General features: G+C 33.6%; 2 protein-coding genes and 1 pseudogene across 5 annotated transcripts; all 3 read left to right on the plus strand.

The window, feature by feature from the left end:
• Nucleotides 1-1,876: 1,876 nt before the first annotated feature.
• LOC134283778 (uncharacterized) lies at nucleotides 1,877-5,611 on the plus strand. Of its 2 annotated transcripts, none has more exons than XM_062766257.1 (2): nucleotides 1,877-1,935; nucleotides 2,950-5,611. In XM_062766257.1, the coding sequence occupies exon 2, from the start codon at nucleotides 2,975-2,977 to the stop codon at nucleotides 4,709-4,711; it is 1,737 nt and encodes a 578-aa protein (XP_062622241.1). In that variant the 5' UTR covers nucleotides 1,877-1,935; nucleotides 2,950-2,974; the 3' UTR covers nucleotides 4,712-5,611. The 2 variants fall into 2 exon arrangements, with proteins under 2 accessions (XP_062622241.1, XP_062622242.1); XM_062766258.1 differs by having other exon boundaries at nucleotides 1,899-1,928.
• LOC134283781 (uncharacterized) lies at nucleotides 5,612-7,417 on the plus strand (annotated as a pseudogene).
• A 2,321-nt stretch (nucleotides 7,418-9,738) lies between these two features.
• On the plus strand, nucleotides 9,739-14,907 carry LOC134283779 (tripartite motif-containing protein 2-like). Of its 3 annotated transcripts, none has more exons than XM_062766260.1 (3): nucleotides 9,740-9,773; nucleotides 11,243-11,396; nucleotides 11,997-14,907. In XM_062766260.1, the coding sequence occupies exon 3, from the start codon at nucleotides 12,022-12,024 to the stop codon at nucleotides 13,687-13,689; it is 1,668 nt and encodes a 555-aa protein (XP_062622244.1). In that variant the 5' UTR covers nucleotides 9,740-9,773; nucleotides 11,243-11,396; nucleotides 11,997-12,021; the 3' UTR covers nucleotides 13,690-14,907. The 3 variants fall into 3 exon arrangements, with proteins under 3 accessions (XP_062622245.1, XP_062622244.1, XP_062622243.1); XM_062766259.1 differs by having other exon boundaries at nucleotides 11,243-11,363; XM_062766261.1 differs by lacking the exon at nucleotides 11,243-11,396 and having other exon boundaries at nucleotides 9,739-9,768.
• Nucleotides 14,908-15,684: the final 777 nt, after the last annotated feature.

The raw sequence follows: 15,684 nt of genomic DNA on the forward strand, positions 1-15,684 counted from the left end.
CAAAAGATTACCCATTTAGGGTTATTAATATGAAATATCTTTTAGGGACAGTTCAAGTTTAGACATTCATATACCGTATATATACTCAACAACAAAAGAAACGCATATTGTTTTACTCGTCAAAGAAATTTTTAAAATGTACATGAAACAACTATTTGTTATATAATTGGACACCAGTGACCTATTTAAAGGACAACATGGGGTTTTAAAACCCAAGTGTTGAATTATCTCCCTTGATTTAACATGTTTGTGAAAGTAGTGTTTTTCATGATTTCCTCAAAATCAGATGTCTATTTTCATTGCTATTTTGGATTTAGAGAAACTTTTAACACTTCTATTAAACCCATATTTAAGATTTGATTGCAGTGTTAATACTACAATGCCACGCCCAAACAAAGATGAATAAAACCAGGCTAACGATGATACTAAATGGAGCTACGCAACAGGAAGTTGCAACTGTATTTGAAATAAATCAATGGGCTTTGCAACATTAAAACTAACGTCTGAAGACCACTATCTGGCCATCTGCATGTAACCACAACCAGACTGGACCGTCAGACACCCCCCCCCCCCGCCTTCATCACCTCATGCAATTCAGAACTTCCTGTAAAAACTGCTGCTACAAATTTTGCTGGATGACAAAATAAGCATAAAAATGCATAAAATGTTCGCATGAGACTAAAATGAGATGATCTTCCCCCACGATATCAGTACATTGAAAATTCACTACCATTGAGATTTTGCACAGTAAATATTGTTATGTCTCTTGAATTAGGGGGCAATCAAAATGACCTCTTGACTTTTCAATTTGCAACATTGATTTTTATCACAACACACTCTAAAATCGCTTAAATAATACAAGGTTTAAACTGAAAACTTAGAATTTCATATCATTCTGATTATGCGTTTCTTTTTTTGTTCAGTATATTTATGTACATATTATGCATACATTTTGAAATGAGACGTCTTTAATTTAAATAAAACTTAACAATATGGTATGACATAAGCCTATTTAGGACCTATAAAAAAATGAGACTGATATAACGAATTGTCAAATTTGTTATAGCACATTAAATTAATGATAACGATTTCTTTGAATAAGATAAAATAAATTTATTCTTTTATTATTAAAAATCTAATAGCCGAATTTTTATCCCCATACATTCTTATCATAAAGTTGTAATGGAAATCATACATGATTACATTCTATTGAATTCGTCATAACAAATTCAAAAAAATGTTTATAAGAATTAAACTTGTTTTAACGAATTATAAAACTTGTAATCTCGAATGGAGGTCGTTAAAATTAATTCTGATTCATTAATTTGTTATAACGAATTAAATTCATTAACACGAATTCGACAAATAGTTATATCGAATTCATATATTTCAATATATACTACTACCTTCATTCGTGAATTTGACTAAACGAACTTAATTTGCTAAATACCTGGTATAAACTTTGTTTTGAATTTGTTTAATCGAATTTAATTTGTTGTAACAAATATTGAACTCATTTGCACGAATTTAATTCACTATGACATGTTTTTCTTTTCGTTATAAAGAATTCAACAAATTTTTAAGATCAGATTACAATAATGGGATATGAACATACCATTAAAATATTAAACCATAACGCTATATATACAGTTCTGCAGCTATTTGCATCAATGTCAGAAACTCACAAATTTTGATTGGGTCATAGACCTATAAATTGCTTATCCATTAAGTAACAAGAGAGGAAACAGCTCATACAAAAAATGAAAGACTTTCATACAATAGGCAATTTTTTCCATTCTTTTTGTTTGTGTTTTTAAACATACTTCACAATATGACTCAACTCCAGTCCATAACTCCAATCCATGAATTATACGTTGCCAGTTATAAATAGACTCGGAGGAATGTACAGCCATGCTAGAGAATCGACGGTAAAATGTAAGTTTTTTTTCCCTTGGCATTTACTTTCTCTCTGATCTAACTTATTAATCTTTTTAATGTTTTGTTCATCGTTGTTTTCACATAATGTTTTTGCATAAATATATTTGGTAGTTATTTTCCAATTTACACCTTTGAAAAAAAGTTCACTACACCATAATGGTCACTACATGGAGGTTAATGTAAATTAAGGAGTGGACATTGTGGAAATTATATCTAAATATTTTTGTAAACATGTCAACATCAAGTCTATCAATCATTGAATTATATTGTCAACCTACATGTATAAAACATATAACTTTTAGTCTTTCACTGTCCATTTATGATAACATAGTACTTAAAATTTCTTGGACTGCAACAGACTCTGCCACAGCTACCGAATACATACGACAAAGCATCGCCAGCTAGGGCTTGTCATCAGGATTGATATTTGCTTTTAAAATAAAAGAATAAAATGTTGAATCTACTTTATAAAATTCGAAAAACTTTAAATACAAGTAAAAATTGTCAAAATAAATATTTTTACACTTTCAGTCAAGAAATACAACATTAAACTGTAAAGTGACCAAAACCTTGAATGTAATTGATCACTGGCACCATAACTTATGCTCTCAAACCAACTGGGCGGATCTAAGGACTGGGAGGACCTAGCTTCCTGGAATTTTAAGATTTATTGAATTTCTATGTAAAATTAATAAAAACATAACAAAAGACCCTTCCATGCAGATGCACACATGGGAAACACTTGTAAATAGTATGGAATGTTATCAATATGATTTTCGAACCTCTTCCTAATTTTGAACTTGGAGTATGTTGTTTGAGTTAGTTTTTTTTGTCTATTTTTTAAAAATCTTTTTATTTATTTAATTTTTTTTGGGGGGGGGGGGGGTATCTCCAGTCTGACATGTGTTATAGTTTTGTTATACTCACTGCTGTATACACTCATATCTTTTCTAATTTAAATGGCAAGGTTCCTTTCTAAATTATTTACATTAATTTAATTTATCTATTCAGGTAATCTGCTTCTTTAACTATCCAAATGGACCCCTGGTACAGTGCCAAAGATGTCCTACTATGTGATCTGTGTGAAATACCTGTTCACCAAATGTACTGTCACTACTGCGACTTTTGTCATGTCAAACTCTGTAAGGCCTGTGTAGGGGAGCATCTCTCTGATTTATCTGAAGAACATAGAGTGGTACCATTTAAACAAAAGGGAATCACACCTAACTATCCCAAATGCCCAACCCATGTTGGAAAACTTTGTGAACTTCACTGTAAGGAATGTGACATTCCTGTTTGTTCACTCTGTCTGTTGTCCATCTTCCACAAAGGACATAATTTATTGAACTTGCAGGAGGAAAACAAACCAAAAAAAGAGGCAACAGAAAAAGATCTTGATGAATTATTAAATTCAATATGCCCAAAATATGAAGAAAATTTAGCAGTGATACAGAGAGAGAAAACAGGCCTGGAAAAACATTACGAGAAACTGACCACAGATGTTGTCAAACGAGGAGAAGACTGGCACAGAGAAATTAATGTCGTTGTCAACAAACGAAAATCTGAAATTGATGAGATGAAAACAAAACACATGGCTGCTCTAGATAAACAGGAACATGAAATCACTAGTATAATCGCAGAAGTGAATCAGTGTATTGTTGATCTGAGGAGAAAACTGGACTCCAACGATGCCTCTCCTTCTGCATACATATCCAGAAATGTAGAATTCAGAAGTTTACCTCCTAAACTCTCATTACCACATTTCTGTCCTCTGAAGATCAACACAGAACAGCTCCATCAAATGTTTGGTTCTCTGTCAGAATTATCCATTACAACAGAAGAACATGACTACACAATGAAGAAACCAGATCATGGTAATGTGATGAGGATACCACAAGCTGTACTCTATCCTCAAATGGAACCAGAAGCTGAATACTGTCCTCCAGTCAAACCACTGCTTGATGAACCAGAGCTCATCACCACCATAGACACTGGGTATAAATATCTATACAACGTTACTTGTCTCAATGATGAAGAAATCTGGACATGTGGATTAGATAAAATTATGAAACTCTACAACCTCCAGGGCAAACTACTGAAGGCAATCCAAACCAAGTCGGGGAACACACCTCGTGATATTGAAAAGACGTGGAGTGGAGATCTAGTTTACACTGACCCTAATGCAAGGACTGTTGACATAGTATATAATAACCAGATACAGGAAGTGATCAGACTACGGGACTGGACACCTCACTATGTTTGTAATATCTCATACGGTGACTTTCTGGTTACCATGGTTAGTGATGATGGAGAACAATCAAAAGTTGTCCGATACTCTGGCTCCACAGAAACACAAACCATTCAGTTTGATAATGAAGGTAAACCTCTCTATTCATCTGGTGACCTTAAATACATCAGTGAGAACAGGAACCTGGATATCTGTGTAGCTGACAATAGAGCTGGTGCAGTAGTTGTGGTTAATCAGGCAGGAAAACTCCGATTTAGATACACTGGTCATCCCTCTACTGACAAGGGATCATTCTATCCACTTGGTATCACAACAGATAGTCAGAGTCACATACTGACATCAGACTGTGAATTCCACTGTATCCACATCCTAGATCAGGATGGACAGTTCCTCCGTTACATTGATAACTGCGATCTAAAGTATCCATGGGGATTATGTGTAGACATGAGTGACAACCTCTTTGTGACCGAGTTGAACAGTGGTAAAGTGAAGAAAATCAAATACGATCATCATATGATCAGATAAACGATGACATATAGTCGTTTGACCAGTTTTGATTTATGAGTGAATAATTAAATTCAAAAGTGTAAATATAAATTTATATGTAATAACATTATATGTTGAAGGACAAAATAGCTATTAAAAGAGCTACATGTATAATTGTTTCATATTTTAAATGACCTCATCCTTTAATTTGTCCTTCACTAATTTCAAGATCAAATGTCAATGAATTTATTGTTGTTGGTCCAGTGTGTTAATGACTTGCAGATTTAGAAAAAAAATCATTATTCGTAAACATCAGAAACTCTCAGGGGTTATAACCTATAGTTGGGCCAAAAATCATTTTGCAATGAAAAGATTGGAAAGTCCCCTCAAGTTGTCAAACAGTTAAAACATTGGCAAAGGTGCTATATCCTTTTCCTCCAATGTACTGTGATTTCTGTCGTGTTAAACTCTGTAAGGCATGTGTCTCTCTGATTTATCCAAAGAACATAAAGTTGTCTAATTTAAACAAAGTGATTCTGCATACAATTAACCAAAAATACGCCACATATATAAATAAGCCTTGTGAGCTTCACTGCAGGAAATGTAACATTCCTGTTTGTCCCTTTTGTGTATCTGACAAACATAACGGGCATACATACATTCCAGATATCTTGCACGACTTCAAAAAGGGGGAAATGAAGAAAGACCTTCAAGAACTGAAAAAGTATTTTAAAATATGAAGAAACTAAATCAGAGATAGATGTTGAAAAATCAAATCTAGACAGGGAGTATGGGAAACTGATAACAGCATTCATAAAAAGGAGAAGACTGGTTCAAAAAAATTAACAACATTGTCAAAAAACAAAAATCTGAAATAAATTAGATAAAAACTAAACAACTAGCTTTGCTACGAAAACAGGAGAGTACAATCAAACATAAATGTCTTGTAGTCATAGTATTCTTGATCTGAAGAAAATGCTGGACTTAAATGATGTCTCTCTAACATCTGGTTACAAATCTCATAATGAAGAATGTAGAAAATTGCCCTTCACAGTAAAAGTTTCATTGCCGCGTTTCTCTCCTCAGGTGATCAGAACAGAACAGCTCCATCAGATGGTTGGTTCTTTGTCGATATTACCCATTTCAGCAAAAGAACATGATGATGCATTGAAAATAATAAAATCTTCACAGTCTTTGCTCTGTCCTGAATTCGAACCAGAGCTTACTATACAAACAAAGGCCCTCATACCAACTGACTTTCTCATCCTATACAGTGTTGCCTTCTCAGTGATGAAGAAATCTGGACATGTGTAGATGACAAAATTATGAAGCTCTACAACCTCCAGGTTAAACTACCGAAGTCAATCAAAACCAAGTCAGGAAACTTTCCAGGTGATATATAGCAGTAACAAAAATTGGAGACCTAGTCTATACTGATCCAAAAACAAGAACTGTAAACACTGTAAAGAATGAAAAGATACGGGAAGTAATCAGACTTCGAGGGTGGGATGCATGTAATGTATGTGGTACCTCCTCTGGTGACCTCCTGGTTACAATGAACAGGGATGACAAAGAGCAATCAAAGGTTGTCCGTTACTCTGGCTCCACAGAGAAACAATCCATTCACTTTGATAGTGAAAGTAAACCTCTGTATTCGTGTAGTCCCAACAAATACTAGTATGTCAGTGAGAATGGAACCTTGATATCTGTGTTGTTGACTATGGAGCAAGTGCAGTAGTGGTGGTTAATCAGGCAGGAAAACTCCGATTTAGATACAATGGTTTTCCAAAATGTTTTGGTACTTCATTCTATCCGCTAGGCATTACAACAGACAGCCAGAGTCAGATCCTGACATCAGACTACCTTAACCACCGTATCCACCTTCTAGATCAGGATGGACAGTTCCTCGGTTACATATATAGTGGGGAACTCTATAATCCGTACGGTTTATGCTTAGACACCAAAGAAAACGTTCTTGTAGCTGATTGGGAAAGAAAATTGGTAGTAAAAATGAAATACAAATGATTTTGGAAGGCTTCAACTTTGATCTCTGGAATTTCCGTCATATATTGTTACTCTTCTAATGTTACTCTTGAAAGGTATTGTGTTGATGGAAATTTAATCTCGATCTCTTTGAATTTTCAAACACAAGAATGTCTTTTTCTCAGGAAAGTACAGAAGTAAGAACACAGTCCTTTGAAGATCATTTCCCTGGACCTCGAGACAACAACTGATTGTAACCAGATCTTAAAAATTAAAAAAAGGACAAATACGTCTAAGAAATATTTTGGACAAATTAACTGTTAATCACGATACTTGTATTATTGATCCTTTACAGACTTTCCACCAACTAAACAGTTCACAAAGAAGATCAACCCGATTTCATCATTTATGTCCTGAATATCTAATCGACATGTTTATGTAATTTTATTTGTAGATATCATGGGAATATCACAAAGTGTTCTTTGATATTAATATGTGCTTTAAATTTCATCTTATATATGTTCATTTCATCAGTATATGTACATATTGAATTTCCTCCATATATCAGTCCTCCCGTAATATCAAATACATACCCAAATTTAACTTGCCATCATCTTAAAAACAATTTACAAACAACAACTCATCTCTTTGTCATACTTTGTAATGTTAAAGCCTTTACTTTGTGCCAAAGAAGTCGGTTCACTTTATGCATAAAATGGCGCTGTAGATAAACAAATTAATTGATCAACACTTGATTTTCTATTTGAAGCATTAAAATAAAATAGAGACGTGGTGCTTTCATATCCTATAAAAAAATTTTCCTCAAAGTCCAGGTCTTGGAGAAATGGCTTTATGAAATTGCAATATTCTTGAATTTTTAGGTAAACAGATATAATTGAGTACTTTCAGTGAAGAGAAAAAAATATGAGCGCACCCTCTGATCTAAAAACTAAAAGATGACCATGAATCCTCAGAAACAGTTCTATCATTTACTAGTTGCATATTTTAGATCAGAGGTTGCACTCTATATCAAATATCAAAAAATAACTTTTAAAATAGGCTGTTTTTGTATACTTTTTCGGAAAATGAGGAAATTGACGCATTTCGTGACGTCATAATGCATTGACTAGCCAGAAAATTACGTCATTCTTTACAGGATCGTAGTCACCAAGATCTAAGTGAAATTTTAATGCATTGTTATCCAAAACTATGCAGTTTCAGTTTTTCAGAAATTCACAGGGCCAAATAAGGCAAAAGTGAACCTTGTTCTTTGTAACATCACAAATATAGCACGAATACATGCAGGTACTCTTTTCGTGGGGGAGGTAATTTTTACTGATGTATGGTATAAAGGCGATTTTTTGAACTTCCTAGTTCATGCAGTTTGGGACGTTGTTCACTTCTATTAACACCTTGATTGAACTACCCCAAAGCAAGTTTTGGACGTTGGTCACTTCTATTAACACCTTCATTGAACTGCCCCAAAGCATTTGTAAATATTGAAAACTCGTATACCGGTATCTACAGAATATTTTATTAAACCCATAATTATATTTGGGTTAGAATCCATCTTTTTCCATTGGATTAATTGCAGTATGGTGACAGAATCAGCTGATTATTAGGATCTTCCGATCTTCTGCTTCGGAAGACCCTTCTTTTATCCTATTGATTTTTCACTTTTTCATATTTTTCAAACACATTTTTGTCAGCTGATTTCTAAGATTTTTTGCTCGATTGTTATGAAACTCTCGGGATAGATACCTACTCCTGCATGCTAGAGGTTCACTGCTAGATACTTTTGACTTGGCGTCGAGGTATATACATATCAAGAGCGTAGGAACGTTAACCGAGGCTCTTATACTTGTAGGAGTAGATAGATACCTTATCTTATGGCCTAACAACAGTTTTTTAGCTCAGCCGAGCTGAAAGCTCAAGTGAGTTTTTCTGATCACCCGTTGTCCGTCGTCTGTAAACTTTTCACATTTTCAACTTCTTCTCATTAACCACTGGGTCAATTTTAACCATCCTTGAGTAAAGGGGAGTTTAAGTTGATAAAATGAAGGGCGTTACAAGTCCCGTTACAAGGTGAGATAATCAAGAAAAGACGAAAATAAAACTTCAGAATACTAGTATTTCATCACTATGCTGATATTCATGAAGCATTAATATTTATAAAGTTCATTGTTAGAATACCTGCCCATCTATCGAAGGTTTTTTGAATTTATTTAATACCTATTTCAAAGCTTTGAAATACACTGTAAAAGATGATAAAAGATTGACAGATTTTAACACACTCAGGCAGATATGGGTTGTAATATTTTAATTAATTTACTTCATTATCAGTAAAACTATTGTTGAAAAAAAACCCACACTTTTTACTTGATTGTCTTGTGTATAAAAATGTCAGAAAAAGTATTCAAGATTACTAGATCTTAATAACTTGTCTTGTTTGCTTAATCCACATAACTTTGTATGTACAAAACAAATCTGTCTATATATCAGAGACTGTTTTGATATTAGAAACAAGCTTACAATAGTATAATATTTTTCAATACATGTATATGGCTAACAACACATTCCCGTACATAAATATGTGCTTTAGTGCCAATAAAGAATTGAATTATTAATATTTTTTTTATTATCACTTTAAAATGTTATTAGTAAATCCCTCAAAACTGCTCTGATCTATTTTTTTCTTACCCTCAGACTATTTTTTTTCTCCCTTCTTTTTTTTTCCTTTTTCCTTACGGCGAGCTTAAACAACACTGAATGTATTACAATAGCGGGATCTGTCGCTGTATGTACAGTTCTACAGCTATTTGCATCAATGTCAGAAACTCACAAATTTTATTGTGTCATAGAACCTATGAATTGCTAACCCATTGAGTAACAAGACAGGAAACAGCCAATAACCATACGAAAAATGAAAGACTTACATACTGTAGGCAATTTCTTTAAATTCTAATTCCATTCTTTTTGTTTGTTCTTTTTTAACATACTTCACAATGTGACCACGAGCTCCAGTTCACAACTCCAATTCATGAATTACACAGTGCCGGTTATAAATTGATTCGGTGGAATGTACAGCCATGATGGAGAATCGACTGTAAAATGTAAGGTTTTTTTCTTTGCATTTACTTTCTCTCTGATCTAACTTATTAATTTATTTAATGTGTTGTTCATCATTGCTTTCACATCATGTTTTTGCATAAATAATTTTGGTAGTTATTTTTCAATTTACATCTTTGAAAAAAAGGGCACTACATGGAGGTTAATCTGTTAATGACTAATGTAAAATAGGAGTATTATTCATGCACTTCTATATACATACATGTATATATTTTCATTAACTTTCAGTGTCCGTGGAATATATCATTGATTAATAGATAGAAAGTATCACTTGATACCATATATTAAAAAAATATTTTATGAGAAAAATTGTGTCAGAAAATGTGCATATTTTATGAGAAATACACCTTCTTATTTCTGTCCTTTTTGTGAAAACCATCATTGCAATAATAATAAATGTTTATCATTGAAGTGCAAGTTGGACGTTAATGGTGTCTGAAAGGCTTTTATTGAAAGCATGACGTATATAAAGACAAGACCCCTGTAGAACCCGCCATTTGCATTAACTGTACTTTCGCTTTCAAGTCCTAACATTTGGACAAAATAAACAAGGAAAACAACTTTCCAGAGGCTATCCAAGTCCAACTAGCCCTTCATTGATTAACATATTTTGTTTCTGCAGTGTGATGGTTTTCACTTAGAGCACGGAATTTATTACTAGGTACATTTTCTAAAAAAAAATTGCATTTTTAAAAAGATTTTTTCTCAGTTTAATTATTTTTTCCAAGAATTTTTATCTAGTGATACTTTCTATCTGTTAATCAATAAAAAATTTATAAACTGTCAAAGTTTTAACTTTATACCTTCCATGGTTTTGAATTATTGTAAAAATATTTTTTTGAAATGTTGACCTTTGACGAAACCTTAACATTTATTGGAACATAGTAAAGTTTAAAGTTCTCGACTCCAACTTACGACTTAGCATCACCAGGGCTTGTCTTCAGGATTTTTATATGTAAAATAAATTCATATAATTTTGAATCTACTTTATAAAATTTGAATAACTTCAAATACACTAAAATTTCATAAAAAACCATATTATACAGTAAAATGACCAAGATTGAAATGTGATTGGTCATTGAGACCATAACTTACACTCTCAAAAGAAATGGGCAGATCTAAGGACTGGGAGGACTTCCCTGGAATTTTTATGACTTAGAACTTTGTCAAGTACATGTATAAGGCAATAAGTTTGTTATTAAGAGAGATCTAGGGAGCTGGAGAGAGCTGGCCTGGGAAGACATAAAACTTAGACGAGCTCACTTTTGATCTCCGTCTCACTTTTCCACTATATATTCCTTTGGAAAAAATGAGACTGAGATCAAAAGTGAGCTCGTCTTAGTTTTATGGCCCCAGGCCTGGGGTCATCTCAGTGGAAACCAGACTGAAATACAAATTACTTTGCCATTCAAAAAAATAATCATACTGATTGAAATTATGTATCATTTCCAATCCCAGTTGTCCTCTACAGGTTTTACTTCTGACAGTGGAGGAGAATGAGGATGGGGGTCTGACCAAAAGCCTGACCCTGAGGCAGTTCACACCTAGGAAACACTTTTAAACTAGCAAGAAATGTGATGTAAGTGAACCTCTTACTAATTTGGATCTTGGGGTTTATGCAAGTTGATTTTTTGTCTAATTTATTTATCAATCTTTTTATTTATTTATTTCATTTAATAAGTATTTATTTTTGGGGAAAATAACTCCAGTCTGACATTTGTTATACTTTTCGTACACTCACTGTTTCTATACACTTATATTCTTTTCTGTTTCATATCGTTAGGTTCTATTCTAAAATACTCATATGAACTTAATTTAGGGAATAACCATCTCCTAATTTGGTATTTGCGACCGTTAATGCTGATTTAACGGTCGCAAACTGAGTTTTACCGACGACGCCTAAGCGGAGCAATTAAAACGGATGTTTGCGACCGTTAAATCAGCATTAACGGTCGCAAATACCAAATTAGAAGATCAGTAATTCCCATTCTAATGCAATCCATGCATCGTGTTTGTTGTTTATGTCTTATTTTGATGAATTTTGTTACATGAAATACGTCACGGAGCATTGTTTTTTGCGTCGCTCTATTATGACGTCACAATGAAAAAGCTTTCACGCTCGTTAATGCTCATTTTACTGCTTCAAACATCAGTGCATTAGCCAATGAAAACGTGTTTTACAAAACAATTGCATTAGAATTATCTGTTGTAGGTAATCTGCTTCTTTAAATATTCAAATGGATCCGCGGTTCAGTGCCCAGGATGTCCTGCGCTGTGACTTGTGTGAGACTCCTGTTCCTCCAATGTACTGTGACTTTTGTCATGTTAAACTCTGTAAGGCCTGTGTAGGGGAGCATCTCTTCGATTTATCCAAAGAACATAAAATTGTGCCATTTAAGCAAAGTGAATCTGCATACAATTACCCAAAATGCGCCACACACATAAATAAGCCTTGTGAGCTTCACTGTAAGAAATGTAACATTCCTGTTTGTTCTTTTTGTGTATCTGACAAACATAACGGGCATACATTTCGAAACATATTGCAAGACTTCAATGCCAAAAAGGAGGAGATGAAGAAAGACCTTCAAGAACTGAAAAAGTATTTACTACCTAAATATGAAGAAATTGGATCAGAGATAGATGTTGAAAAATCGAATCTAGACAGGGAGTATGGGAAACTGATAACAGCTGTCGTGAAAAAAGGAGAAGACTGGCACAGAGAAATTAACAACATTGTCAAAAAACTAAAATCTGAAATTGATGAGATGAAATCTAGACAACTAGCTTTGTTACTAAAGCAGGAGAATACAATCAAACATAAATGTCTTGAAGTCAGGCAGAGTATTCTTGATCTGAAGAAAATGCTGGACTTGAATGATGTCTCGCTAACCTCTGGTTACAAATCTCATAATGAAGAATTCAGAAAATTGCCGTTCACAGTAAAAGTTTCATTGCCGTGTTTCTCTCCTCAGGTGATCAAAACAGAACAGCTTCGTCAAATGTTTGGTTCTTTGTCGGTATTACCCATTTCATCAAAAGAACATGATGATACATTGAAAATGATAAAATCTTCACAGTCTTCGGTCTGTCCTGAAGTCAAACCAGAGCTTACTATACAAACAAAGGCCCTCATACCAACTGACTTTCTCAACCTATACAGTGTTTCCTGTCTCAGTGATGAAGAAATTTGGACATGTGGAGATGACAAAATCATGAAACTATACAACCTCCAGGGTAAACTACTGAAATCAATCCAAACCAAGTCTGGGAACATACCAGGTGACATAGCAGTGACAAGGAGTGGAGATCTAGTCTATACTGATCCAAAAACAAAAACTGTAAACATTGTAAAGAATGGAGAGATACGGGAAGTAATCAGACTTCGAGGGTGGGATTCATGCAATATATGCAGTACCTACTCTGGTGACCTCCTTGTTACCATGAACAGTGATGACAAAGAGCATTCAAAAGTTGTCCGTTACTTCGGCTCCATAGAGAAACAATCCATTCAATTTGCCGATATTGGTCAACCCCTGTATTCGTGTGGTCCCAACAAATATGTCAGTGAGAATGGGAACCTGGATATCTGTGTGGCTGACTATGGGGCAAGTGCAGTAGTGGTGGTTAATCAGGCAGGAAAACTCCGATTTAGATACACTAGTTATCCAAAATGTTCTGGTACTTCATTCTATCCTCTAGGCATTACAACAGACAGTCAGAATCAGATCCTGATATCAGACTGCCTTAACCACCAAATCCACCTTATAGATCAAGATGGACAATTCCTCCGTTTCATATTTAATGAGGATCTCTATAATCCGTACGGTTTATGCGTAGACACCAAAGAAAACATTCTTGTAGCTGATTGGAAAGGGAAATCGGTATTAAAAATGAAATACAAATGATTTTCGAAGGCTTCAACTTTGAACTATGGAATTTCCGTCATATTGTTACTCCTCAAATGTACTATTTTTATCCAAATTCAATCTCGATCTCTTTGAATTTTCAATCACAAGAAAGCCTGGAAGTACAGAAATAAAAACACAGTCCTATTATGACCATTTCTCTGGACCCCAAGACAACAATTAATTGTAACCTGCTCTTAAAAAACAAATTGTTCTTAGAAATATTTTAGACAAATGCGAAATTAACTGTTAATCACGATATTTGTATTATTGATCCGTTATAAACTTTACATCAACTACGGTAAACAGTTCACAATGAAGATCAGCCCGATTTCATCATTTATGTCCTGAATATTTAATCTTCATCATATTCATGTATGTGTAATTTTGTTTGTAGATATCCTGGAAATATCACAAAGTGTTCTATGATAATAAAATGTGCTTTAAATTTCATCCTATATATGTTCATTTCATAAATATGTACATACTGGAATTTCCTCCACTATATCAGCTAGCCCTCTCGTAATATTTAAGGTTGCTATGCAATATTATTTAACACACATTGTACATACATATGTACCCAAATTTAACTTGGCATCATCAAAACAATTTACAAACAACAACTCATCCTTTTAATTGTATTGGAATTAGAATCTGATGCAATATCTTGTTTCCTTTGTGTGAATTGCTGCATGGATGACACAATCAGCTGATAATTAGGATCTTTCGAGCTTCCGCTCCGGAAGACCCTTCTTTTATCCTATTGATTCTTCAATTATATTAAACAAAATTTTTGTCAGTCGATTTCCCAGAGATTTTTTGATCAATTGTTATGAATTACTCAGGAAATTTACCTTATCTTATGACCCAACAACTGTTTTTAGCTCAATTGAGCTGATAGCTCAAGTGAGTTTTTTTTTTCTGATAACCTGTTGTCTGTAAATTTTTCACATTTTGAATTTCTTCTCAACAACCACTGGATCAATTTTAACCAAACTAGGTACAACCCCCCCTTTAGTAAAGGGGAGTTTAAGTTGATAAAATGAAGTGCCAAGTCCCGTTACAAGGTGAGGTAATCAAGAGAAGATGAAAATGAAATTTCAAAATATTTCAACACTATGCTAATATTAATGAAGTATTATATTTATAAAGTTCGTTGTCAGAATACCTGTCCAACTATCCAAGGTTTTTTTTTAATTTATTTAATTCCCATTTTAAGGACAGATGATAGAAACAGATTTTTTCTTTGAAAAAGATTTAAAGGTACTTGGACACAGATTTGAAGTTAATATTTTCTGTATATTTCTGTATAATATCACGAATTATATAATATTTAAATAGCATTTCACACAAAAATTAATTAAAAATCTTATTTCGTTTAAAAGTAGTTAAAACTTTAAATTTTTTTGGCGGGTTTGATTGACACATCCTTTCACTTTCACAATTTTAACTTTATTCTTAATCCTTAGGAAAAGTGGCAATCTTGTTGTGTATTAATGAGAAACATTGAAACTTAAATCCGGAAAATAATTTTATTTGGGGTAAAAATGTTAGAAAGCAAAAGTCCTTCGCAAGTATTGTCATTCCGTTGTGTACAGAGTTTAGCATATCGAGCACACTCGTGTTATGTACACAGTTTTTGTAAACAGCGGGAAAGCTCTGTTATTGTTTGGTGTTTTGGTTCACCGGGTGCGTTTAAACGCCAAAGCCTGCTCACAACAACTACACGGACTGACAATATATTGTGTGTTTGTTTTGCTTTAGAACATGTCTACTCTGAATTTTCTGGATTATAGTATTAATATTTTTCATTAACAAACAACAATAATGTCAATTTTCCTAAGGATTAAGAATAAAGTTAAAATTTGTGAAAGTGCACAGATGTGTCAATCAAACGCGCCAAAAAAATTAAAATTCTAATAACTTTTAAACGAAATAAGATTTTTAATTAATTTTTGTGTGAAATGCTATTAAAAATAAGTCGTAATATTATAG

Source organism: Saccostrea cucullata, unplaced genomic scaffold, assembly GCF_032062105.1.
Source record: "Saccostrea cucullata isolate Sc308-1 unplaced genomic scaffold, CSIRO_AGI_Scuc_v1 ctg5191, whole genome shotgun sequence".
Taxonomy (NCBI): domain Eukaryota; kingdom Metazoa; phylum Mollusca; class Bivalvia; order Ostreida; family Ostreidae; genus Saccostrea; species Saccostrea cuccullata.